General features: G+C 45.9%; 1 protein-coding gene across 1 annotated transcript in view; it reads left to right on the plus strand.

The window, feature by feature from the left end:
• TBC1D22A (TBC1 domain family member 22A) overlaps positions 1 to 26945 on the plus strand; it is a 407894-nt gene that overhangs the window by 119955 nt on the left and 260994 nt on the right. Inside the window, exons 6-7 of the mRNA XM_007522464.3 lie at positions 1463 to 1591; positions 5833 to 5895. Coding sequence (XP_007522526.1) covers positions 1463 to 1591; positions 5833 to 5895 — 192 coding nt within the window. The remainder of the gene's footprint in view (positions 1 to 1462; positions 1592 to 5832; positions 5896 to 26945) is intronic.

Consider the following 26945-nt stretch of genomic DNA (forward strand, 5'->3'; position numbering starts at 1 on the left):
AGAACCTGTGGAGCTTCCTAACGAGACAAACAGCTTAACTACAAAATGGGCAAAAGAGCTGAAGACCAAGGAAGAGACGCAGGGCAGATGCGGAGCGATGCTCACCAGCCCCAGCTCACTGCAAATGAACGTCAGGCCACTCAGTGGAGTGCCTGCTGTTTCTATGACTATCAGCGGCTGTATGTTGGGGGTGGGTAGGACACCTGGGATTCTCACACCTTGTCAGGTATGGGGTAAAACTCTGTCTCTTTGAAGAAAGTTCTGACAGTTTCTTAGAAGCCTAAACATAGGCTTCTGTAACTCAGTAATTACTCCAAGGTTTACTTAGTAACTACTTGGTATTTATTTACCCATGAGAAATCAAAGTGTGTATCTATAAAAATATGTCTCAAGAATATTTGTAATAAGCTTTTCCCATAAGAACCCCAAACTAGGAACAACCCAGATGCTGGTCTGCTCATGTCCTGCCCAGGAAAGTAAAGAAAAGGGATGTTGGCTTACACAACAGTCTGGGTGAATCTTAAAGATGACGGTGTGAGCAGGGAGCCAGCAGGAAGCGTGGCCCACGGTGACTAGGCCCAGCCACTTCTGACTCAGGCAGCTGTAGTCAGTGAGTGAGGAGGCAGCCTCTAGGGCTCCTGGTGGGAAGGGTGAGGCAAGAGGCGAATGGTTGGGGAGGTGGAAATCCTGTGTCTTCACATGGCAAGCCAAACAGCTGGCCAGATGTCATGGAATGGTTTACGCGTACAAGAGGCACATTTTCTTTGTGTATAATATGCCAGTAGTGCTGATTTAGAGAGTTGAACACAGAAGCAAAATGCCTATAAAAATACCAGGCAGTCAGACCTTGGATTCTGGATGCTTTCTGGCCTGTCAAGTGACCTGGCCCTTTCTGCATTGGAGTCCATTTATATATTAGGACTGTGGCTGCCAGAAGCCTGGGAATCTTGGGAGAGAGGAGGGACTTTGCCTTAGTAACTACATGTGTGTGTCTACACAAGCACACACATACACGTATGTACACACATGCATATGTGCGAGCATAAGCACACACGTGCAGTTGTAAGGCTGTGCAGACTGCCAGATCCTGCATGAAACATGAAGCGTGTGGAGAAGGCCCTGCTTCACCTCTGCAGCCTGTGGTAGAAGAGCATCGGGGACAAGCCCAACCAGAGCCCAGTGACTCCTGCGTGGCTGAGGGCGAAGTCCCGTCAGCGGGCGAGGCTGTAGCTATTGGTACCCACACCTTGTTCAGGATGCCAGGAGTGATGCTCCCAGCGAGCTGGCTAGCCAATTGCCTGTATTCGGTTTCTTTGATCACGGCTCACTCATCCTCCCCTCTGGGCCAGGTTGCAGAACAACAAGCTCATTTAAGATGTGAGCCTTTTATTTTAAAACTTTCAGTAGAGACTCTGTGAATTAACATTAACCATACGTTTTGATTTTTGTTTTTCTCTTCCAGGGTTACCTTCCTGCCAATGTAGACCGAAGACCAGCCACTCTCCAAAGAAAACAGAAAGAATATTTTGCTTTTATTGAGCACTATTATGACTCTAGGAATGACGAGGCTCACCAAGATACATACAGACAGGTGGGCATCCTTTAGCTTTCCTGGTGTTGCCTGGAGTACTTTAATTTGGTTATAACTCAGGGAAGAAAATGTCTTACTGAGCATATATCTGATTTTCGCTTTCTAATATATGAATACATATGCAAACAGGGAATGGTAACCTCTTCTAAGAGTGGTCCCTAGATTATCTCCAGTTACTTCTGCAAAAGTGAAAAGGGTTACAGAACAGATTGTCTGAGATGTTTGCGGTGACCTGAAATGACCTTGGGCTACAGTGAACGTTTTTAGATTCTCAGCAAGCGACTTCCTCAGGACGTAGTGCTCTTCCTAACCTTTGGGGCCAGACATTGAACTGGATGGGGCCAGAACAGAGACTTCATGGGGCTACATCATTTTGGTCCACTTTCTGTAGTTAGAACATGATTTAGAGTGAATTTCCACTCAGCTCAATTCTTGGGGGCACAGTTCAGCCCCTAGCGAAAGATGTAGCTGGTGTATCATTTTACTATTTGGTTTAACACAAAATGGGTATAATTATGGCTTCTTGAACAGTCAGTTGACAGACGGTATGCATAATGGGAAAAATACTTAAAATTGATTTACAATTCACAGTGCATCCAGATTTTGCTGTGAGAATAACTCTGTGAGGGTGCTATAATTCTCACTGTCTCTTATAATATGTAAAAATTCAAAATGGGTGTGCTTCAGTTAAACAAAGAGATAGTTCTTAATTGTTAGCTTTGCCTTCTGCTTCTGAAATCAACTTCTGATCTTCCTGAGCCATGCCAGTAGTGAATTTTATTTTATTCTGGAAACTCTGTCTCTACGTAAAGGAGCTTTGGTGGAATTTTCCACCTTGGGTGTGGGATATCCGTCCACTTCTCTGTGTTCATTTTGTGTGTGTGTGTATGTTCATTTGTTACAGATCTGCTAAACAGACTTGATAACAGACCTTATGTCACTAATCACTGAAGGGCCTCTGAGTCACATGACTTCTGGGAAAGCATCTTTCTCATAGGTGGCATACAGTGGAAGCGAGGGGGGAAAATTAGCCTGTTCAGAAATGGTGGTACTACCCTGAAGACACCCAATCTTGCCAGAAGTGAGGAGTGGGGAGAATGGGACCTTTGGCTCTCTCCTTCCAGACCCGGTCCTCTGCCTCTGGCTCCTGCTGCCTGAATAGAGCTTGTCCTTCTGACTCAAACCTGGTGACACCAGGTGACACTGGCCAGCCACTGGGTTCCTGATGTCCAGAATTGGAGATGAAGGTTGCGTTTGGATCGTGTTAGGGAAATATTAGCTTAACCTGGTTTATCTTTCCATTTCACTGGTCTTAGGAAATCAGTGCATTTAGTATTGTTTTGAACTATGGTTTTGATGTATTTTTATTCAAGGAGAAGACTTCCAAAGGATGACAGTAGCATCTGCGACATTTATCAAGCTGTATTCTATTATGGAGTTAATTAAAAGCTGGTTGCATACATCTTTATTTGATTACTGTGATAGGTAATAAAAAGCTTCCACATTGCAAATTCTCTTACATTGTTTCTGTATGAATGTGAGTGAGAAATATGGAACCCATGGTGTTGTTTCCTATGGGCTGTTGGCTTTGTTGCCCTGAGCTAACCACCCTCTTGGAAGCGGTCCTGTGCCCTCTGCTCATCTCCATTTCTAGCATACTATTGGTTCTGGCAGAGTAGTGCCTGGTCTGGCCTTTGGACACCCTGGATTCTTCTTACTGCCCACCTTCGAGTGTTTGACTTTAGCTAGCTTACCTCTGCTGACTGTCAGCCCCTGGAAGGCAACAAGAGGGTACATCTGTGCCCACTTCTCCTTTCATCTTTCCTCTCATCTGAGTTTTAGTGTTTTTGCTGTTTTGGGGAACATGCTGTGTGCAAAGCACAGGGAGCCTGTCATAGTTGAAGATTTACCTGGTATATTTTTCCTTCTCTGGATGTTCTATCATGGTCTCCTCTAGCTGCCCAGTTCTGTACGTGGGTGCTGACCTACAGGAGTGAAGGGAGCCCCCTGGACCCTTCTTCTTCCCCTCCTCATGATGTTTGTGGTGGCCCAGTGTGACTATAGGGTGCACTGTACAGGGGATAAGCACCAGTCTGTAAGATGGAATGTGTGTGGGCCCTTGGAGTATTGAGGACCGTGTGTGTGTGTGTGTGTGTGTGTGTGTGTGTGTGTGTGTGTGTTTTAGTATGGGAATACTGCATGAGGGACTCTTTGAGGATGACTCATGCAATGCTGAGATCTGGTGTGTCTCACTCTGCCTGTACTTGGGCTTCTGCAGTTCTCTCAGTCTGGGATGTTCCGCTGAGCTCTCTCATCAGTGCAGCTTCCTGGGTTCCTTCAGCACATATCAGGGGTGCACATGTGGTTCTGAGATACATCTCCTTCCCTCACTTCTCAGCATGGCAAGATTATTAGTGGGATTCCTTTGGACACCATCTCTTTGACCTCTCACTTTTCCATTCCCCCATTCCTCAATGCTGCTCACAGCCTTGTTGCCCGGACACCTCAGGTGCCAGCTTCTGGTCTGTTCAGGAATGCGCTCCAGCAGGCTGCTGGCAGCCAGGTTCTGGGCTGAAGGACACGTGTCAGGCAGGGGCCCATGAACATAAAGAGCAGCTCACTGACCTCAGAGCTGTGCAGGTGGGTCCACAGTCTCATTTGGTTTTCATCAGGATCCCTCTCAAGGATATGCCAGACATCATCTAGGCCAGAACACAAAGCCCAAGAGCTTCCGTCTTGTCCCCAAGGTGACAGTGGTTAGGATCCTCATGGTCACGTGCAGGGGTGGGGGCTAAGAGATGAAGCTTAACTGTAGTACTGGGGAGATAGCTTAATGTTATATCAGACGCCAGATTTGGTTCCTAGTGCCACACATGCCAGGACTGAGGTGCTCTGGCGTCTCCGCTTCTGTCTCAGTAAGAGGGAGAGACAGAGAAATGGAATACTAGACTCCCTCTTAGCCTTAATACGCACATCTGCCACGGGAGGTGACTCAGCAGTAGGCTGCTGTCTTTTACACATCAGGTTCCAGGTTTAATCCCAAATAACACACGGGACCCCTATGGTCAGCATGAAGGATGAAGGATAAAAACAGATGGAACAGGGTGTCGGGCAGTAGTGCAGCCAGTTAAGCACAGGTGGCACAAAGCGCAAGGACTGGCGTAAGGATCCTGGTTCTAGCCCCTGGCTCCCCACCTGCAAGGGGGTCACTTCACAAGCGGGGAAGCAGGTCTGCAGGTGTCTATCTTTCTCTTCCTCTCTCTTATCTTCCCTTCCTCTCTCCATTTCTCTCTGTCCTATCCAACAGTGATGACAACAGTAATAACTACAACAATAAAAAACAAGGGCAACCAAAGGGAATAAATAAATATTTAAGTAAAAACAGATGGAACTGTGTGGGTGATGGAGCAGTGCTTTGGCATGTCATTTCCCTCCTGCCATTTTTTTTCTCTAAAAATATAGGCTAAAAACTGAGCTGGGGACGCCTCAGTACTGTAACACTTGTTTTTGACACTGGATCTCTCTCTCTCTCTCTCTTCCCCCCCCCCCTCAGGCTGTTCAAGATGTTTTTCTGTCTAAGTGGAAGCCAGTGAGTGTGGGTGTTCATGGAGAATGTGGGGAACCCACCTGTGATGCCAGTTCAAGCCCCCTGGCCACCTTATTTAGTTGCCTTTACTCCCAGTATGTCTCTGCAGATGGGGACTTTATTAGAGCTCCTATCAGAAGTCAGTCCAGTGGCATCAGCCCACTGCAGGAGAGCTTTTCCAGTGCCTTCTCTGAAAAGTGCCCTGCATTCCCTGAGGACTTTGTGAAAGTAAAGAAATCTGTGGCCTGGGTTCCAAGAAGAAGCTGTCACAGCTGAAAACGTGTACACTATTGATGTACTTGAATTGCTCCCTGTACCAGAGGCTGGAAATCAATGTTTCCTAATTGCTATGGATTATATTACTAAATAGCTGCAGGCCTGCTCTATTCCTAATCACACTGCAGCCATGGTTTGTTTGGGAAGTGTCAAGCAAGCCTGTCATGCTGTGCTTGGGGAAGCCGCTGGCAGAAGCACCTCCTGCCTCCACTACCCCCCTCTGGAGGAAACCTAGTGACACAGACTCCTGTCTTCAGAGAGAGAAACTCAGGACCCAAAGTGACTTCGCTGCTGTCATTAAGGATTGCAGTTTTAATCACAATGATTGCCTGATATTTGTCCTGCTTAAAATAAATGTATGTTTCTCCTTTATCTCCAGATACACATAGACATCCCCCGCATGAGTCCCGAAGCATTAATTCTTCAACCCAAAGTGACAGAGGTAAGAGCTGGATCTGGAAGTTCCCAACAAGGATGTTTCCCTTCGTTGGGAGTTATCAGTACCTGCTGTCCTCGGAAGACAGCTGGAGTAGCTGGGGGGATCATCTCACAAGCAGTTGTAGGGTGGCTCTTGTGGATGCAACTACTAACAGAATAGTTACTTGTTCTCAAAACATTTTTGTTGTGTGATATTAATACATACAAGAGAATGCAGGAAGCATGTGGATGTATAGATAATATGTGTAGGGGACATTCATGAATCTATCACTCAGTTTTAGGACAAGCACTCCATTGGATGTGACATACATGGTGATTTAATAATGCCTAACAAGATGGTAAGATATCAGGGGTACAGTTCTCACCACCGGAGTTCCTTGTCCGTTCTCCACCAATGGAAGCTTCTCTATTCTTTACTATTCTGGGAGTATGGGCCACAATTCTTTATGAGGTACAGAAGGTGGGAGGTCTGGATTCTGTAATTGCTTTTTTTTTTTTTTTAAAGTATTTTATTTATTTTACTTTTTGAGAGAGATGCAGAGAGAGAAATACCAGAGCACTGCATAGCTCTGGCTTATGGTGATGCAGAAGACTGAACCTGGGACTTCAGAGCCTCAGGCATGAGAGTCTCTTTGCATAACCATTATGCTATCTACCCCTGCCCTCTGTAATTGCTTCTTCAATGGGCATGGACATTGGCAGATGGATCCATACCTCTAGCCTATTTCTGTCTTTCCCAAGTGGGATGGGGCTCTGGGGAGGTGAGGTTCCAGGACACATTGGTGAGCTCGTCTGCCCAGGAAAGTCAGGATGGTATCGTGGTAGCAACTTGCATATGTGCTTTTTTCAGTTGGAGGGTTAATGGTTTCAGTGCAGGTGTTGACACATGGGTACCGTTGCTCATCTCCCCGTGATAGGTGTCTGCAGAACTCCCTTGCCTCCAGCTTAGGTTCTTTTGTATCATCCTGCACTAGGACCTCAAAGCCTCTCCACCCGCTTCCCTGCCCTTCCTCCCCAGAGTCCCTTGCTTTGGAGCAATACACCAAACCAGTCTAAGTTTTACTTTGTGTTTTCCCTCTCTGTTCTTGTTTCTTAAATTCTGCCTGTGTGTGAGATCATCCCATATTTATCCTTCTCTTTCTAGCTCATCTCACTTAACATGATTCCTTCAAGCTCCATCCAAGATGAGATAGAGAAGGTAACTTCATTATTCTTAATAGCTGGGTAATATATATATGATGACTTTCTTAGCCACTTATCTGTTATTGGTCAACTAGGTTGCTTCCAAGTTTGGGCTGTTACAAACTGCGCTGCTATAGCCCAGGGACACACATTGGTGTACGTAGATAGATCCCTTTGGATGTGTTTGGTTCCTTAGGATATATCGCCAGCAGAGGAATTGCATGGCCATAGGTAGGTGCATTTCTAGCCTTCTGAGAGTTCTCCAAACTGCTTTCCACAGAGGCTGGATCTATTTACACTCCCACTAGCAGTGCAGGAGGGTTCCTTTACATTCATAGCCTTTCTAGCATTTATTGTTATAGTCCTTTCAGGTTATGACATTCGTCTGGTTTTTTTTTTCCTTTTTTTAATTAGTGATTTAATAATGATAACAAGATTGTGGGATAAGAGGTGTACAATTCCATATAATTCCCACCACCAGAGTTCTATATCCTATCCCCTCCATTGGAAGGTTCACTATTCTTTATCTCCCTAGGCGTATGGTCCAAAATTCTTTATGGGGTGCAGAAGGTAGGAAGTCTGGTTTCTGTAATTGCTTCTCCACTGGACATGGATGTTGGCATGTTGATCCATACCCCCAGCCTTTTTCTATATTTCCCTAGTGTGGTAGTGCTCTGGGGAGGTAACACATTCCAGGACACATTGGTGAGGTCCTCTGCCCAGGGAAGTCAGGATGGTGTCATGATAGCATCTGCAACTTGGTGCTTGAAAAGTGCTAAGATATAAAGCAGGACAAATTGTTTAATAAATAGGAACCTAAAAGTAGAATAGAGCAGATGGAACTAAGGTTCTTCATATGGGAAGAAGTTAGGCAGTCTGTTTTAGGTATATTCCAAGGGGCCCAAGACTTCAGTAATTTTTGCCTGAGCCTGATAGCTAACATGCAGGTGGGCTAAAGTTATTGTCTGGGAAGATGGTGTCAGAGTTGGATATAGGACTAGAAAGCTGGATGAAGGAAGAGAGTAGCTCCCAAATATGAGGAAAGTATGTAACTACCGTTAACATCAGAGCATTATTTAACTCAGGTTTGTGATAGTGCTGGTGATTGAACTCAACTCGGGGCTGCTAGTGTCAGATGTAAATATCTGCTTCATAAACCTCTGTGTACTCATCCCCTCACCCCCGACTCTGCTGCTTCTGACCAGTACTGTCGAAGCTGCCATGTATCCTCACTCTTCATGAGATGTTATCTCCTCAGGAGATGACCATTCTCCTCTTTTGTTTTTTAATTTTTGTTTATAAAATGGAAATATTGGCAAGACCATAGGGTAAGAAGGTTAAAATTCCACCAGACTCCATATCCCATCCCCTTCCTTGAAAGCTTTCCTATTCTTTATCCCTCTGGGAGTATGGACCCAGGACAACATACTCTACCACCTGTGGAAGATGGGTCCTGAAATTAGTGCAGCCTGGAATGTTCCTAGCTGTGACCACAGAATGTGAGCTCAGACCTGCAGGGATGCAGAGGTTACACAGGCTCCTGTGCTGAATATGGGCCCCAGATCAAATCATTGGGGTTTGCAGTTAACAGTACTTATATACTTTTTCTATATTTGGGAGCTATTCTCTTCCCTGATCCAGCTTTCTAGTCCTTTTTCCATTATGACACTGTCTCCCTAGACAGTAACTTGGTTCATCTGCGCAGGGAAGTGAGGTTGGCATGATGGTAGTATCTGGAACCTGGTGGCTGAAAAGGAGTTAAGATATAGAGAAGAACCAGTTGTTGACTAATCATGAACCTAAAGGCAAGAATATTGCAGATGAAGATTTGAAGTCTTTGTTTTGGAAAAAGCTAGTAGGTCTATTTTAAGTATAGTCCATGGAGTTTACTAGTTTTTGCCTGAGCCTGACATCCAATATGCAGGTGACCCAAGTTACTGTCTGAGCTCGCATTCTGTGGTCATGGCTAGGAACATTCCAGGCTGCACTAATTTCAGGACCCATCTTCCTCTGGTAGTAGGTAGAGTATGCTATCCAACCTCCCTTTGGAGAATGGAATGTTCCCTACAATTGTTGGTCCACATTAAGGGAAAGGTCCTATAGGACCCACAAAGTGGTCCATTATGTTGCTTCTGGTGGAGGTGACCAGAGACAGTGGCGAGAGGGATCTGTTAGAGGTCTGGGTCCATCATGTCTGTGTGGGAATCCCAGGACTCCCTGACTAGGCCCCCAGATGATGGGATGGCCTGATAGTGATTAAAGAGTCATCATAAAGTATGCCAGTCTGTAGCACAAATTGTAATAGCCAAAACCTGGAAGCAATCCAGGTGTCCAACAACAGATGAGTGGCTGAGCAAGTTGTAGTATATACACACAATAGAATACTACTCAGCTATAAAAATGGTGACTACCATTTTCAGCCGATCTTGGATGGACCTTGAAAAATTCATGCTAAGTGAAATAAGTCAGAAACAGAAGGATGAATTTGGGATGATCTCATTCTCAGGTAGAAGTTGAAAAACAAGATAAGAAAAGAAAACACAAGTCGAACCTGAACTGGAATTGGCGTATTGCACCAAAGTAAAAGACTCTGGGGTGGGTGGGTGGGGAGAATACAGATACAAGAAGGATGACAGAGAACCCAGTGGGGGTTGTGTTGTTATATGGAAAACTGGGAAATATTATGCATGTACAGACTATTGTATTTATTGTCAAATGTAAAACGTTAATTCCCCAATAAAGAAATAATAATAAAAAAAGAATAGAAATGGGAGTTGGGTGGTAGTGCAGCGGGTTAAGGACATGTGGTACAAAGCGCAAGGACTGGCATAAGAATCCCGGTTCGAGCCCCCGGCTCCCCACCCACAGGGGAGTCACTTCACAGGCGGTGAAGCAGGTCTGCAGGTGTCTGTCTTTCTCTCCCCTTCTTTGTCTTCCCCTCCTCAAAAAAAAAGTATGCCAGTCTGTTGCCCTTATTCAGCTTTTATAGTCCTTACTTTGTCTGACAAGGTTAGCTTTGGAGTGATTGAGAGATGTATAATAGGAGGTAGGTGAGGAGGGTATCTAGGTCTAAGAAGAAACTATTTCATTAGGTACTTTTATAGTGTCATTTTGTGTCTTTCTACTTGTTTGCTACATTTATTAACTCACTGCAAACTATTGTGCACCTTTGCTTTAAGGTATGTTTTTCCCTAACTTATGGATACGTATGCAAATGCCCAATCTTGTGGGCCTGGTTCATCTTTAGGTTTTGAAGTTTCTTAAGAGGTGCATGACCCGGACTATTGCTAAGGAGTCCTGTGAGCCAGGAAAGGTCTCACCAGAGTAATGAAGCTGAAGAGTTGACATTCCACACCTGTCATATCTGGACACAGTCCGAAGTGAAGCATGCTGAGGTGGTACTGGCTGCATTGATTAGGCTGGGATCAGTAGATGTAGTACCAGCTGGGATGACTTGTGAGAAGCATGCAGAAAGGTGCGGCCCACCCTAGAGGTTCCAGGACTGGGAGATATATGGGCTTTATAGAGAAAGGGGAAGGTTCCTGCTGTTTAAGAAGGTAATAGATAGTTACTACTATAACCAAATTAGTTGGCAATTGGGTTAATTTTGAAAATCTCATTGTTAGGATTTGCTGTATCATAGAAGACCTCACCATAATTTATGTCCTTTATATAGCTGTATCTTATAAAATATCACCAGCAGATGCTTCTGTTCTCCCTGGTCTAAGCTTTTAGGAGAGCCAACATTTCAAAGAATAAGTCATTATTAGAAATGTATTAACAATTTGAGCCCACTGTTAGAATTCAACCTGATTACCAATTTGAAGTTTCAATTGCTTAGACTGAAGGATTCTCTGGGACTTTTTTAAAAATATTTATTTTATTTATTCCCTTTTGTTGCCCTTGTTGTTTTATTGTTGTAGTTATTATTGTTGTTGTTGTTGTTGGGTAGGACAGAGAGAAAATGGAGAGAGGAGGGGAAGACAGAGAGAAGGAGAGAAAGACACCTGCAGACCTGCTTCACCGCCTGTGAAGCGACTCCCCTGCAGGTGGGGAGCCGGGGTTCGAACCGGGATCCTTATGCCGGTCCTTGTGCTTTGCGCCACCTGCGCTTAACCCGCTGCGCTACAGCCCGACTCCCTCTCTGGGACTTTTATGACAAAAAGTTGTTCCCCTCTTGGATGTGAGTTTGCACACTTTGAAGATCAATGTTAGTACGCTTTCTTAGGGACTGTGCTAATCCCACTCTCAGCTCCCTGTAGAGTTAAGAGTTCCTTTGCTTCATATTCTGGCCAGTTCTTGAGATGGTCAGACTTCATGTCCCCGTTTCAGTGGGTGTTCTTGTTTTCAATCTCCCCTCTCATTTCTCTGATAACCAAATGGATGCAAGCATCTCTTCATGCATTCCTTCACTCCTCTATTGGAAATGTTTGTACCTGTCTTATGCATATTTTCCTTCTGGTGTGTTGATCGTTTGTTAGGGATTCTAATTATTTGTCACTGTGTGTGTTGCACAGTATCTATCTAATACTCCGTTGCATCCTACATTTTTCTGCTGCAAATGGTCAGATGTTCTTGCATAAATATGGACATTGGCCGGTTGATCCATACCCCTAGCCATCTCTGTCTTTCCCTGGGGAGGGGGTGGCATTCCAGGACTCATTGGTGAGGTCATATTCCCAGGGAAGTCAGGTTGGCATTACGGTAGCATCTGCAGTTTGGTGGCTGAAAAGCATTAAGATATAAAGCAGAACAAATTGTTTAGTAATCAGGAACCTAAAGGCAAGCATATAGCAGATGCTATTTGGGGTATTCATGTTGGAAGAAGCTAGGAAGTCTATTTTAGGTATATTCTGAGGAACCCATGACTTTAGTAATTTTTGCCTGAGCCTGATAGCTAACATGCAGGTGGGCTGAAAGTATTGTCTAGGAAGATGGTATCGGAGTTGGAAATAGGACCAGAAAGCTTGATCAGGGCAGAGAGTAGCTCCCAAATATGGGAAACGTGCATAAATACCATTAACTGTAAACTTCATCGATCTGACCTTGAGCCCATGTCTGTCCATATTCAGCACAGGAGCCTGTGTAACCTCCCCATCCCTGCTCATCTGAACTTGCATTCCATGGTCATATCTAGCAACATTCTAGTTTGCATTCATTTCAGGACCAGTCTTCTTCGAGTGACAGAGTATGCTGACCGAGCCTCCCTCCAGAGAGTGGGGTAGTCCCTACTACTGTTGTTCTACATTGAGAGCAAAGTCCTGCAGAGGCTCACAAGAGGGTTTATGATGCTGTTCCTGATAGAGATGGAGATGAGCAGTTATGCTGAAGAGAGGGATCTGTTAGAGGTCTAGGCCCATCATATCTATATGGGAATCCCAGGATTCCCTGACTGGGGCCCCGGATGATGGGATGGCTTTGTTGTGACCAAAAGGGCCATCATTAAAGTGTCTCCAGCCCTTTTTAATGATGTTTTAACATTTGTTCCAAAATGTTTTTATATATATTATTAGACGTCTCCTTAGTTTTATACATTTTGTTGTTATAAACGGTATCTGAAAATTGAATTTTTTATTTGAAATATTTGTTTTTGCATTGTGATTTCCCCAGTAAATGTTCTTTTAAACTTTGTCTGACTTGTCTGTAATACATTTGTTTAAAAAAAGAAGTCCATGTCAGTTGCCTCCTTAGCGCAGTAGGCAGCGCGTCAGTCTCATAAAAAAAGAAGTCCAGATTACTAAAGCAAGGGCAGTTATAGAGTATGGAGAAAACTAAATGGAGAATATTAGGTTTCTTCAGAAGTGCTCATTTGAGTTGCCTCTCTTTGTCCTTTTGTGTCTAGAAAGCAAAAGATAACATTAAAAGGTCCATTTTACTTATTTTAAGATGGAAAATAGAGCCTTCCATAAGGCATTTGGTTATTTTTATTTATTTTTTTCTATTTCTTCCCATTTGGCACATTCCCTGTAGAGCTAAACTTGTAGGTCACTTGATTTTCAGTGGGATGGGTAGTCTCTGCCAGTTGGTGCCAGTTGGTCTGAGGGTCCATGACCACTTGGGACCTTGATGTAATCAGTGCGAAGTGCTTCTGCCCTTGGTTGCAGGTTTGTTTCCTGAGTGATTTATCCCTTGATCTTGCATGTTCCTTTTGGGGTGCAAGCCCTACCTGCCCAGGGCTTCTAGGGAGCAGGTGTGACTTGAGCAGGCTGCCCGAGGAGATGAACGGATGAGTGACGATTTGGGCATAGCTTTGTGTTTCTGTGAGAATGAAACAAGCAGTGCAGATCTCGAAGAAGTGTAGAAATGTTGGTCTTGTGTTAACCAGTGGGCCAATTGAAGTTACTGCTTTTGGCATGGTAGAGGGTAGGACACATCTGCAGTTGACAGCAAGCCCACAGCACTAGCAGCTGCACACACACAGGAGTTTAGTGTCTCAAGTGCCTTCCCTGGAACTGTTCTTCTGTGTGTGGTTTCATCTTGTGCACTAAGGTGACTACTCCAGCTCCTTGTATCACATTTGCAGTTCGCCAGCAGGAATATACAACATGGTAGACAAGGACATAGTCCTTTTTTGTCTACATGAAAAGATATTTTCTCTAAAGAAGTTGGTTCTATTACTTTTGCTTTAGCCGACTGGGGAGAACTTAGCACGTAGCTGTGATTGTATGTATGGTAAGTTGGAAAATGTGACTTTGATTTTAGTTGGCCATGTGTCTACTAAAGCTTGGGGGGTTTGATTCCTCAGGAACTGGGGTTTTTGCTGTACCATTTTCCCTAGTCTATCCACATACTGATATGTTCATCACATGGTGATGCCCACCCCACTCCTGGCCCCCTCCCCGTGCCACCTAGCTTGAGGTTTCATTGATAAGAAGATCCACTATATCAGTAGATTAGTTTTGACACTTGGAGTGTAACAACCACCTGCATCTCAACATAGAATATTCCCATAACCCTAAAATGTTAAACTCACTCCCTTTGCATTCCTTTCTCTATTCCTGCCTCCTGCCCTTGGAAACTCCGGATCTGCTTTCTGTTTTGAGATTTGCTGTTTAAGAATTTCGTGTGAATGTAACTGTATGAAGTGTGGATATTCTTGAATTGTATGAGTGCTTTGACGGTCATCACATTGTCACATGTGGTTTCTTCCTATTTGTCGCCGAGTAGGACTGCACTATCTAGGCACACCACCCACCAGTCTGATAGACATGATTTTTTTAGTTTGGGGCCATTACAAAATATATTTAATGATAAACCTTCACATACAAATGCAGTGAGGGCGTCTGCTTCCCCTTCTCTGGTAAATCCCCAGGAGTAGAGTTGTTTGTTCTTATGGTTAAGTGTATGTTTGGCTTTCTAAAACCCCCCCACTGTATTTTTCAAAGTGGTTACACCAATTTGCATCCCCACTAGTAATGCATGAAAATTCTAGTTATTCTGCATCCTGGTCAGCACTTGGCATTGCCTGTCTTTTAAACTTTAAGTGCTTGGAGACTGTGTAGTGTTTTACAGGTTATAGTTTGCGTTTCCCTATTGACTAAGGGAATCTCCATGTGTAGATCTTCACTGGTAAAGTGTTCTGGCCTGGGGGGCGGGTGATGGCACAGTGGATTAAACGCACATGGCACGAAGCTCAAGGACCTGCATAATGGTCCTGGTTCAAGCCCCAGGCTCCCCACCTTCACAAGTGGCGAAGCAGGTCTGCAATTGTCTATCTTTCTCTCCCCCCTCTGTCTTCCCTCCTCTCTCTATTTCTCTCTGTCCTATCCCAACAACAACAATAACAACAACAAGAGCAACAAGGGCAACAAAAATGGGAAAAATGGCCTGCGGGAGTGGTGGATATGTAGTGCAGACACTGAGTCAAAAAAAGAAAAAAAAAGTGTTGTGGCCTTCAGAATGCCGAAGTCTATGTGCATTAGTGACTTTAGCCAAGAGATCACTCCCCTCACTGTTCCTGATGTAGTAATAGTATATCAGAAAGAGTTGGAGAGGGGGTGGGAGACCTCCAGATTGCTCTTTCTCTGTGTCCTGGGCTATGCAGTGGAGCTAGGACTGTCTGGGCTGAGTGCCGGGGCAGCTTCAGCTGACCTTCCCGGGGTCTCTACTGAGTCCACCTGGGCTACTGCCTCCTCTCACCCCCTTTGCCATCTTCTTGAACTGCACCTGAGAAGACTGAATATTTTCAGTCCTAACTCCAGTGCCTCAGACAATATGTTTCACAGAGTGGCTGCCCACAAATTCTTGTTCAGCTAGTGACTTCCTGGGTTCTTCTCTCTCATCTGTGACCTCTAGTCCCCAGATTGTGTCGTGGGTGCCTAGAGTTGTCACCTGGAAGCTCATAGAATTGAGATTTTGTTGAATTTAGTGAGTTGGAAGGAAATCCACATCCTTGTTGGCCACTTGCTCTATTTATTCCCGACGTGGGTCTGACTTTGGCCCTTTGCTCCTCTGCTTAGTGCAGTGAGTTTGTTGGAGAAACCATGTTCACATATCACAATCGCGCCTTTTTCACGGACAAGTTCATCATCTACTGAGTGACTTTCCTCCACCCATAGTTATTATAATATCTGCCCTCTGGTTATCTGCTTCTTATAGAATTTTCACAAATTAGGGGGATAAGATGCTTTTTGCAATTACCCATGGAGAAGTGATGTCTCACTACATTTAAACAGACACAGAGGATAATTAAACATGCGGCTTTTTAAACCACATTATTTACGTGCAGATTATAGAATTGGCAAGAGTTTCCCATGGCCCTAAAGGGTGGACTTTTTCTAGGAGGCAAATAGCAAAGGAACACAAACTCATTCCTAATGGACCCTCTCCCCTGTGAACTTACGGACTGATCTCCCCACCACATCCTTTGTGTGGAGAAGCATGAGCCCTGACTGTGGTGGGAAGAATAAACGCATCCCACAGGAGCAGGTTCTGGCCTTGTCTCCCAAGGACCCAAGGCCTTGGTGTTTCCCATGCTGCTCCTTCTGCCTGCACGGGGGGTGGGAGGGTGGGCTGTTACCCCAACCCATCTAATCGGCAGACTCCTTGAGCCTGGCCAATAGGCTTGCTCCTGCCGTGGCTGGCCCCTGAGTGCTTATATGTCTCTCACCCCCAGCGCCGTGCCTGGACTGCCTTGTGAGAGTTGCGTTTTGTTGCCACTGTCTTGGGCTTCACTGCTTCTGGCTGACTTTTTCAGCTACAGGGTGATGGAGAAGGAGAGACCTCAGCCCCAGACTCCTCCACAGGGCTCTCAGGTGGTGTGCTGGGGCCTTGAATCTGGGTTGTATGTATGGCGGCTCGGGCGCCTCCCAGGTGAACTCTCACCAGCCTGTGATTTCTTCTCATCGTGTCTCTGTTCCATCAGACTGGAATTTGGTGAAGGCAACAGCTTTCACTTGGATGTTTTCTGTCTCTGGCACCTAGCAGACATCTATTGGTTGAGCTGATTAGTCTGTGAGCCATCTGCCCAAGAATCTGGCCTTGGCTGAGGCTCTGACTGTCTCTTCTCAGACTTCACATGGGCAGGGCCTGAATGCGTTTTCTCCCTGACTCCCCTCCCTCCTCCTCCCACTCCCTGCGGTTGTGCCTGGCAGTGACACAGTGAGCACTTGACAAATGTCAGTGGGATGAGTGAGTGGCACATGAAAGCACATGCATCTCTCTGGGGTGAGGTTGAACATTCTGTAGATCCTTATCTGTGGGAGGTGACACTAGGCGATCGTAACAGCCTAGGGCACTGGTGTTGTGAACTGTCCCATGAGACTGTCCTACTGCTTCTTCTCCTGGACTTTGGGCTCTTAATTGATCCTTGCTTTCAGAGGGGGACACATGGGTGAGAGTCCAAGAACCACGTGCTTGTTATAGCTGATGCCTACACTCTTGATATATGCTTTGAGATCTGATCCATAGATCCCCCCCCCCCTTTCTGTTCTTATGTTGGGAGAGTAGAGGAGTTTTTATAATATATGCCCAATTTAAAGAGAGAGTTAAAAATGTCCAAAGACTCTCTGTCAAGCTGAAGAAATCGAGTGGACTGGAGTCTGTGTCTTGCTCCAAATACTTACCTGTCCCCCGTAAGTTCCCATTCATATAATTTTTCGTGAGTTTCTGTCTTTCTGCTCTGTCCTCTTTTGTCTCTCTTGTTTATATGTGCCTGTGTGTCATGCCTGTTTTAAACCTTGTGGTGGAATGAATGTGAACATGTTCACTTGTGATTATTCTTTGTATTTTAGCATTAGGACTTTTTATTACACACTTTGTTTAATTTTTTTAAGTCGAATGCATTTTTATTAGCATTTTAATAATGGTTTATGAGATTACAAGATTTTGGGAGTATGGTTCCATACCATATCCCCCACCAAAGTTCCAACAGTAAGGTTTTAAGACCCATTTATTCACACACGTACCTCAGCTATCACATGACAGATATGTCTGAGAAATCCATTGTGAGGTGGTTTTGTCATGCGAATGTCACTGAGTAGAACCACACAAACCTGCACAATACAACTTACTCTGCACATATGCTGTGTGTGTGGTCTGCCATTGTCTGAGACCATGCTTGTGGTGGTAAGAGGCCTTTACCCCATTGCCACCAGAATTACCTTTCTCTCTCTCTCTCTCTCTCTTTTCCCCCTCTAATTTTTAATAGATAGGACAGACAGAAATTGAGAGAGGACAGGGAGATAGAGAGAGAGAGATTAAGACAGATACCTGCAGACCTCCTTCATTGCTTATGAAGTGTCCCTCCTGCAGGTAGGGAGCGAAGCCTTGAACCTGGGTCCTTGTGCTTGGTAATATGTGTGCCTAACCAAGTGTGCCACCACCCTGCCCCCCACCAGGCTTGTTATCTCTAGGGCTCAATACTGGCACTGTGAATCCACCACTTTTGATGCCCATTCCCCACCCCCATCTTTTTTCTTTCTATTTTATTTGATAGGAAAGAGAGATTGAATAGGGAGGGGTGGGGAGGGATACCGAGAGAGACCTGGAGAACCGCTTCACTGCTCATGAAGCTTTCCCCCCTTCAGATGGGGATCTGGGGCTCAAATCTGGGTCCTTATAGTGCTCCCTCTCCCTCTCCCTCTCCCTCTCCCTCTCCCTCTCCCTCTCCCTCTCCCTCTCCCCCTCCCCCTCCCCCTCCCCCTCCCCCCTCCCTCTCCCCCTCCCTCTCCCCCTCCCTCTCCCTCTCCATCTCCCTCTCTCTCACCCTCTTCCTTTCTCTCCCCTTCTCCCTCTCTCTCACCCTTTCCCTTTCTCTCACCCTCTCCCTCTCTCTCACTTTCTTCCTCTCTCTCACCCTCTCCCTCTCCTTCACCCTCTCTGTCTCCGTCTCGTCTCCCTCTTCCTCACCCTCTCCCTCTTCCTTACCCTCTCCCTCTCCGTCTCCCTCTCTCTTACCCTCTCCCTCTCTCTCACCTTCTCCCTCTCTCTCACCCTCTCCCTCACCCTCTCCCTCACTCTCACCCTCTCCCACTCCTTCACCCTCTCCATCTCCCTCTCTCTCTCCCCCTCCCCCTCCCTCTCCCTCTCCATCTCCCTCTCTCTCACCCTCTCCCTCTCTCTCACCTTCTCCCTCTCTCTCACCCTCTCCCTTTCTCTCACCTTCTCCCTCTCTCTCACCCTCTCCCTTTCTCTCACCCTCTCTCTCACTTTCTTCCTCTCTCTCACCCTCTCCCTCTCTCTCACCTTCTCCCTCTCTCTCACCCTCTCCCTTTCTCTCACCCTCTCTCTCACTTTCTTCCTCTCTCTCACCCTCTCCCTCTCCTTCACCCTCTCCGTCTCCGTCTCGTCTCCCTCTTCCTCACCCTCTCCCTCTTCCTTACCCTCACCCTCTCCCTCTCCCTCTCTCTTACCCTCTCCCTCTCTCTCACCTTCTCTCTCTCTCTCACCCTCACCCTCTCCCTCTCTCTCACCCTCTCCCTTTCTCTCACCTTCTCCCTCTCTCTCACCCTCTCCCTTTCTCTCACCCTCTCCCTCTCTCTCACTTTCTCCCTCTCCTTCACCCTCTCCCTCTCCTTCACCCTCTCCATCTCCCTCTCCCTCTCCCTCTCTCACCCTCACCCTCTCCCTCTCACCCTCTCCCTCTCTCTCACCTTCTCCCTCTCTCTCACCCTCTCCCTTTCTCTCACCCTCACCCTCTCTCTCACTTTCTTCCTCTCTCTCACCCTCTCCCTCTCCTTCACCCTCTCCGTCTCCGTCTCGTCTCCCTCTTCCTCACCCTCTCCCTCTTCCTTACCCTCACCCTCTCCCTCTCCATCTCCCTCTCTCTTACCCTCTCCCTCTCTCTCACCTTCTCTCTCTCTCTCTCCCTCACCCTCTCCCTCACTCTCACCCTCTCCCTCTCTCTCACCTTCTCCCTCTCTCTCACCCTCTCCCTTTCTCTCACCCTCTCCCTCTCTCTCACTTTCTCCCTCTCTCTCACCCTCTCCCTCTCCTTCACCCTCTCCATCTCCCTCTCCCTCTCCCTCTCTCACCCTCACCCTCTCCCTCTCACCCTCTCCCTCTCTCTCACCTTCTCCCTCTCTCTCACCCTCTCCCTTTCTCTCACCCTCTCCCTCTCTCTCACTTTCTCCCTCTCTCTCACCCTCTCTCTCACCCTCTCCCTCTCACCCTCTCCCTTTCACCCTCTCCCTTTCTCTCACCCTCTTTCTCACCCTCTCCCTTTCTCTCACCCTCTCTCTCACCCTCTCCCTCACCCTCTCTCTCACCCTCTCTCTCACCCTCTCTCTCACCCTCTCTCTCACCCTCTCTCTCACCCTCTCTCTCACCCTCACCCTCTCCCTCTCCCTCCCTGTCTCCCTCCATCCCTCCCTCAGATGTTGTGTGGTATCTATTATATGCTCAGTGATTTATTGATTCAGCCTACTGTTGATAAGCATTTGGATTTTTGTTCTTGTGCGTTTTCCCCCATAGGATTGGTGTGTGGGGCCTGGTGTGAAGGTGTGTGCTTCTCTGGGGTGGCAGCTGTTGGATAATGTCAGGGGTGGCACATGGGGCCGTGCTGCTGATGCTGCCCATTCACTCACACCACGCACGGGCATGTTAGACTGGTAAATACAAAAATTCACTTTACTATGTTTTGATTTGATTTGATTTGATCTTAATTTTCTTAAAGAGAAAGTTGGTTCTTTTTTCATAGGTTTCATGACTATTTGTTTTTCCTCTCTTCCGAAGAGCTTCTGCAGTGTATTTTTATTGTGTTGCTTTGTTAATTTTCCGGCTGATTTGTGGGAGTTCTTAATATATTCAGCATGCAAATGCGCTTTAAAGATATTTATGGATGCATATCTCTTCTTTCAGCTAGGAGACTGGTTTTTCACTCTACCGATGGACAGAAATTCTTAATTTAGCATAGTTCAATTCTTTTCTTTTATAATTAGGCCTTGCTGTATCCTGAGACCCACTTTTTAACTTCATTTAGGATCCTAATCCAGGTGGCATTGACTCTGCATGGAGTTTGAGACACCAATCCAATTTCTTAGAAATTCCCCGCTTGACTAAGTAGCTGTGTGTTTGCCCACTAACCATTTCGGACAGGAATCAGGATCTCCTATGTGGGCTCCTTCTGGGCTACAATCTGTTACTCTGGTCTGTCTGTCTGTCCCTGTGCCAACTTCCCTTTGTCTTGGTTTCATGGAATGCATTTCTGCTAGGATAGACCACTTACATCTGATTTTTGTCCTGGGACTATTCGCGACATTTTACTTTGTGTGTAAGTGTAAAAGCAGCATGCTGTGTTTCAGTAATAGAACAGTGCAGTTACTGATCATCTGGAGAGATTTAACATTTTGTTTTTCATTTATTTTTTTAAAATATTTTAATTTATTTATTATTGGATAGAGACAGAGAGAAACTGAAAGGGGAAGAGGAGATAGAGGAGAGAGAGAGACACCTGCAGCCCTGCTTCACCACTTGTGAAGCTTTCCCTCTGCAGATGGGAAGCAGAGGCTTGAACCCGGGTCCTTGCACACTATAGTGTGAGCACTTAACCAGGTGTGCCACCACCTGGCCCTGTTTTTCATTTCTTTAGTTCTCCTGATAAATCATTTTCAAATAATGTCTTTAGGGGCTTGACAGTGCCTCTGCAGGTAAACCACACATGTTACCATGAGCAAGGACCCTGGTTCAAGTCCTCTGTCCCCTCTTCAGGTGGGAAGCTTCATGAGTAGTAGAACAATGCTGCAGATCTCTCTCTCTCTCTGTCTCCCCCTCTCAACTTCTCTCTGTCCTATTCAAAATGAATAAAAATCCACTTCTTTTGAGGGCCAAGTGGTAGCGCAGCAGGTTAAGCGCACATGGTGGGAAGTGCAAGGATCCAGGGTCCCCACCTGTGGTGTGTGTGTGTGTGGGGTGTCACCTCATAATTGGTGAAGCAGGTCTGCAGCTGTCTGTCTTTCTCTCTCTCCGTCTTCCCCTCTCTCTCGATTTCTCTCTGTCCTATCCAACAACAACAACAACAAGGACAACAAAATGGGAAAAATGGCCTCCAGGAGCAGTAGATTCATAGTGCAGGCACTGAGCCCCAGCGATAACCCTGGAGGAAAAAAAATATTTTCCTCAAATGCATCCTATGTCTTATTAAATTTATTCAGATTCAATTTTTAAATAAATGATCTCTTTAAACTTTTTGGTTTCAGTGTCTGATTTCCTATTGGCACTATTAGAAATGCAGTTTAGGGAGTCGGGCTGTAGCGCAGTGGGTTAAGCGCAGGTGGCGCAAAGCACAAGGACTGTGTAAGGATCCCGGTTCGAACCCCGGCTCCCCACCTGCAGGGGAGTCGCTACACAGGCAGTGAAGCAGGTCTGCAGGTGTCTCTCTTTCTCTCCTCCTCTCTGTCTTCCCCATCTCTCTCCATTTCTCTCTGTCCTATCCAACAACGACAACAACAATAATAACCACAACAATAAAACAACAAGGGCAACAAAAGGGAATAAATAAATAAAATAAAAAATAAGAGGAAAAAAAAAGAAATGCAGTTTATTCTAAGTTCATCTTATAGCTGGAAAACTTACTAATCTCCTTAATTCTCATATTTTGTGTGTGCTGTATTTGGGCTTTTTTTCCCCTTCTTTTTATTTTATAGCCACCAATAAAAGAAACCCAGCAGAGTTATTGCTGGGGCTCCATGCCTGCACAATGATGCCAAAACTCTTGGCAGCCATTTTTATTGACTTGTTTTTAGTTTTCTCTCTTCTTTCTTTCTTTCTTTCTTTCTTTCTTTCTTTCTTTCTTTCTTTCTTTTTTATGGTAGAGACAGTGAGAAACAAGAGTGAAGGAAAGAGAGGAAGAGAGAAGGAGAAGCAGTTGCTCCACTGCTTGCAAAGCTTCCCTTCCTGTGGGTGGGAACTGAGAGCTTGACCCGGGTCCTCTTGCTTGGTGATGTGTGTGCTCGACCCGCTGTGCCGCCACCCAGCCCCCTTGCTTGGTGATGTGTGTGCTCGACCCGCTGTGCCGCCACCCAGCCCCCTGTGTTTGAGTTTTTAAAGAACTTAGTCATTTGTGAGTAATGCTAGTTTTGATGCGTTATTAATTAATTAAATTCTGCCTTTTTATATTTCACTTGTTTTACTTTGCTGGCCAAGAGTTGCGCTACAATGTTGACTATAAATGGGGAGAACAGGCATCCAGGTCACATCTCACATTAAAGGGAAATCTTTTTTTTTATATAAATATTTTATTCCCTTTGTTGCCCTTATTGGTTTATTGTTATAGTTATTATTGATGTTGTTGTTGTTGGATAGGACAGAGAGAAATGGAGAGAGGAGGGGAAGACAGAGAGGGGGAGAGAAAGATAGACACCTGCAGACCTGTTTCACCACCTGTGAAGCGACTCCCCTGCAGGTGGGGAGCCAGATCTTGAACCGGGATCTTTATGCCGTCCTTGTCCTTGTGCTTTTAACGCCATGTGCGCTTAACCTAGTGCGCTACTGCCCAACTCCCTAAAGGGAAATCTTTTAACATTGCCTCCTGGTCTGTGATATTTATTTAGGCTTTCTGTTTTGTAATCTTCAAGATTAACTCCTGAATGATGTTGATGTTGATTAAATCCTTTTCACTCCGCTTTCTGAGATGGTAATATCTTTTTGTCCCTTTATTCTGTCAATAAAGTGACTTTTGTTAGTAGACCTACTACTTAGCCAACGGTATATTCCCAACATAAACCCAAATTGGTGTTCATCAAAAAAATACTTAAGTGAATTAATTTTTATTAGCATTTACTTTGCTGTCCTGCCAGATTGAAAGCCTGGTTGATTCTTCAGTTATATGAACCTTGATTTGTAATCCTGTTTGTCATGTTGAACATCTGGTCTGGTAGCAGTGACACTGTGATGTTTTGTTTAAAAGTACTGTATAGTGATTAGCACACTGGACTCTGCAAGCAGGGGTTTCATCCCTGTTCTTCTGTATTGAATGTGATGAAATACTTGTGCTTTGTTAACCTATTGAGACACTAATTTGAGTACAAAATAAGGGATGTAAGTCAACACATTGAGGTAAATGTTGTTGAATCCACACACTGAATATGGCTTCATTGTTGGTGTAGAGAAATAACTACATTATTAATCATGTTATAAACAGATGGTAGGTGTCTTAGTCTACTGTGTACATTTTATGTGATATATGGCTGCCTTTAAATTCACATTCTGGATCTGTAATAGGCTCTTGTTTTGGTTTTGTTCATGGGGTGTTATAATTCGTATGGAGGGAATATTCTGGAATCAAGTTGCAAACACTTGTGTTGTAAATAACTTCTCTCAGAGCCCATGTTGCTCCTGGATTTCGAAGGTCATAAATTACACTGGTCTTCTCTGCAGAACTGGTGTGTTTTGTTGCTCCCCTCACAGGAATTATCTCCATAGTGCTTTATACACTGTGAAATTGTGTTGTGATGCATATGGTAGAATTATGATGGTTTCAGGTTTCTGAAATCAGATTTTTAAAATAATCATGAGCACAGCGACACTTTCAATTTCAATCTATTTTCAGTGTCTAGGATGCAGACCATGTCTGCTCCCCATGTGGGGGAGCTGCTGCCGCTCAGTGCTGCCTCGGAGGCCTGCAGAGGGGCCTGTGATCAGCTTTGCTGCAGAGCCGGTACCTCTACCCGTCCGAGAGCTGTGTGGAAGAATGCCTTTGGGCCGTAAGGGAAACCTTTTGGTGTGTGTGTGCGTGTGTGTGAGACTTAGATTTCTGAGGTTTGCCAGCAGACAGTGCTGCCTGTGGCTTCTCACTTTTATTTTTCCCCAACCCTATTGGTGACAAGTAGTAGCAACCGTTTTTATTATTGTTGTTGAATATAAATTGATCTCGAAAGAAGATGCCCCAGGAAGTATCTAAAATATGAAGCACTTTTAATGAATTCCCACTCTCTAACAAAGACAACTATAAGGATGTCAACGCAACTTTAATCGCGAACAATATCCAGTGAGTGCTCATTGTGAGCACTGTTTCAGGTCTTTCTGTGTTTTCATTAAACACATCTGCACACTCAGGGCATTCCTCTTTTGTTGTCCTCTGGAAGAGAATGCCACTGCTTCAACCCGTAAGACACATTCATTTAAATGGGAGTTAATGGACTGTAACACGCCCCCCCCCCCCCCATCTGTTATTTACTAAACTTCCCTGCTTCTAAGCTGACCTCTGTGCAAATGAATGCCTGGTCTTTACCTTTCCTGCTATGACTGTTAATAAAATCCTGCCCTTTTGACACGTGAAGTGGGAACTGTGATCCCCTTTCAGGAATGCCAATGAATAACTGTTGGTCACGTGGGTGGCACCAAGACCCAGGTATGAGCTCTGTGGAGATATTCTGTGAGGTACTAACATGCATGAAGCCAGCAGAGAGCCTGGCAAGGATATAGGGTCTGTCATCCAGATCGCTGTTGTGCACATGCAGATCATGGCCTCCCATCATCTCAGGAACCGGTGAAGAGAGCCCAAGGCAGGGTGTTTTGTCAGAAATGACTGAGGCTGCCTCTGTGGAGCCTTGTGCCTTGCAGGAAGAAGGTCTTGGTTTCCAGAGTGAGCTGTAACTCCTCCCTGGTGTGTCTCTAGTGCTGGAGCTGCCACCTGAGGTGTCCTTTCCTGCAGCAGGACCAGGATATCTGGCCTGTCACCCACTCACAGGCCCCACAGGCAGGTGGATAGCACAGGGCTTGGTCAGGGTTCTCCAGGGGCCGAGTTCTCAGTGAAGCACAGTCGTCCTGGCCAAGTACTTAGAGGATGGCTCTTCCTGAGTGAGAGCTGTTGGAAAGGTGTCTGTGGGGCTCCAGACCCACAGATTTGGTTGCATTTGGCAAGAGCTCTGGTGGGACCACCCTTGCTAGTCAGCCAGCCCATTGGTGATGGACCCACCTGAGCTGGCAGAGAGCACGGGGCCTGCGGGGGCTTCACCACAGCCTCGCCTTGACTCAGCCTGGGCTCCCAATACCAGCCTTCTGACTTCGGTCCTTGACTTTTGGCTGCCCTTTGTCTCTCCTTGCTGCCTCAGGCCGCTAGTCACTCCTGTGAGCCTGGGTCCTAGGGAGCTCTGAGGAACTGGACTCCGTCACAGGCCATAGGAGACAAAGTCTCGGCGGCAGATGGGGATCACCTGTCTCTCCTCCACAGGGTGGGAAGACATGAAGGAACCACGTGTCCTTAGAGCTGTGCCATCACTGTGAGGCCACCTCAGTGGAGGATGAGGTAGTGAGTCTCTTTTAGAGGACTCCTCTCTAGGTCTGTCTCAGCGGATATGGTCTCAGGGTCACCAGTGTCCTGAATTAGTGGTGGCAGTAGGGACAGGAAGCTGCAGATGTTTGTTCCACTTGCCCTGAGCCGGCCTCCAGGTGCATCCATGGACCTACATTCAAGGGAACCTGGCTGCTAAATTCATACCCTCTTAAAGGGTCGTGTTGCTACACTTTGAAAATGCTCGCTCAGGAGAAGTGATCCGAGATTGGTTATTTCTGTTCATGCCTGGGAACCAGAGCTTAGAGATGGCTCCGTGCCTCCTCTGAGAATCAGCCATGGTCATTTGATGCGGCATAGACCCCTCTGATGACACATTCTCAGCAATATCTTATCTCTGCAGAGCTCATTATGGAGAGAAGCAAATGGCAAAAACAATCTGAGAGTAACCTCTGAGATACCAACCACTTGGGGGGGGGGTGTCCCAGCTCTGGGCACTTCCCTGGATTGTGGAGGTACTGGGAAGTGTTCAAAGACCTTGTTGTCAAGTGAGCTCTGAGCCGTGAAGACAGAGCATGAGAGGAGGTGGCGGGGATCTGAGCCTCAGGTTGGTTCAGAGGGTTGTGAGGGGGCTTTGAATGATTCCAAGTGACTTTGACTGGGATCAGTACTAGTTTTTGTGATTTCAAAACAAAAGCAAATTGTAACTTATATGAAGTTATTTAAGACGAAAGACACAGAATACATGACAGAGAAAAGAAGAAAGTGATGAGAAGGTAGCCCTGTACCTGTGCAGTTCCACTCCTAACTTCAGCGCTCTCTCTCATCCTCTCTCTCTCTCTCTTTCTTTTTCTCTTTCTTTACCAGAGCACTGCTCAGTTTGGCTGATGGTGGTGCTGGGGATTGAATCTAGGACCTTAAAGCCTTAGGCATGAGAGTCTGTTTGCATAACCATTATGCTGTATCTCACTCACCTAACTTCTAACTTCTGACTTCAGACAGAGGCATCACCCTGTCCATCTGCTTCACATTCTGGTGTGAGCCTGTTGCCTCTCTTTCACATTTGTGACAAAGTGGGGGGCATACCTGGTGTATTGCAGCAGCGTGTCTCCTGGGGGGCATGGAGCTGCTGTTCTCTTGCTAGTCTCTGCAGCCAGCCCCAGGAGAGGGCTTGGTGAGCAGGGTGGGACCCTGGCAGAGGG

This window comes from Erinaceus europaeus, chromosome 4 (assembly GCF_950295315.1).
Source record: "Erinaceus europaeus chromosome 4, mEriEur2.1, whole genome shotgun sequence".
Classification (NCBI taxonomy): domain Eukaryota; kingdom Metazoa; phylum Chordata; class Mammalia; order Eulipotyphla; family Erinaceidae; genus Erinaceus; species Erinaceus europaeus.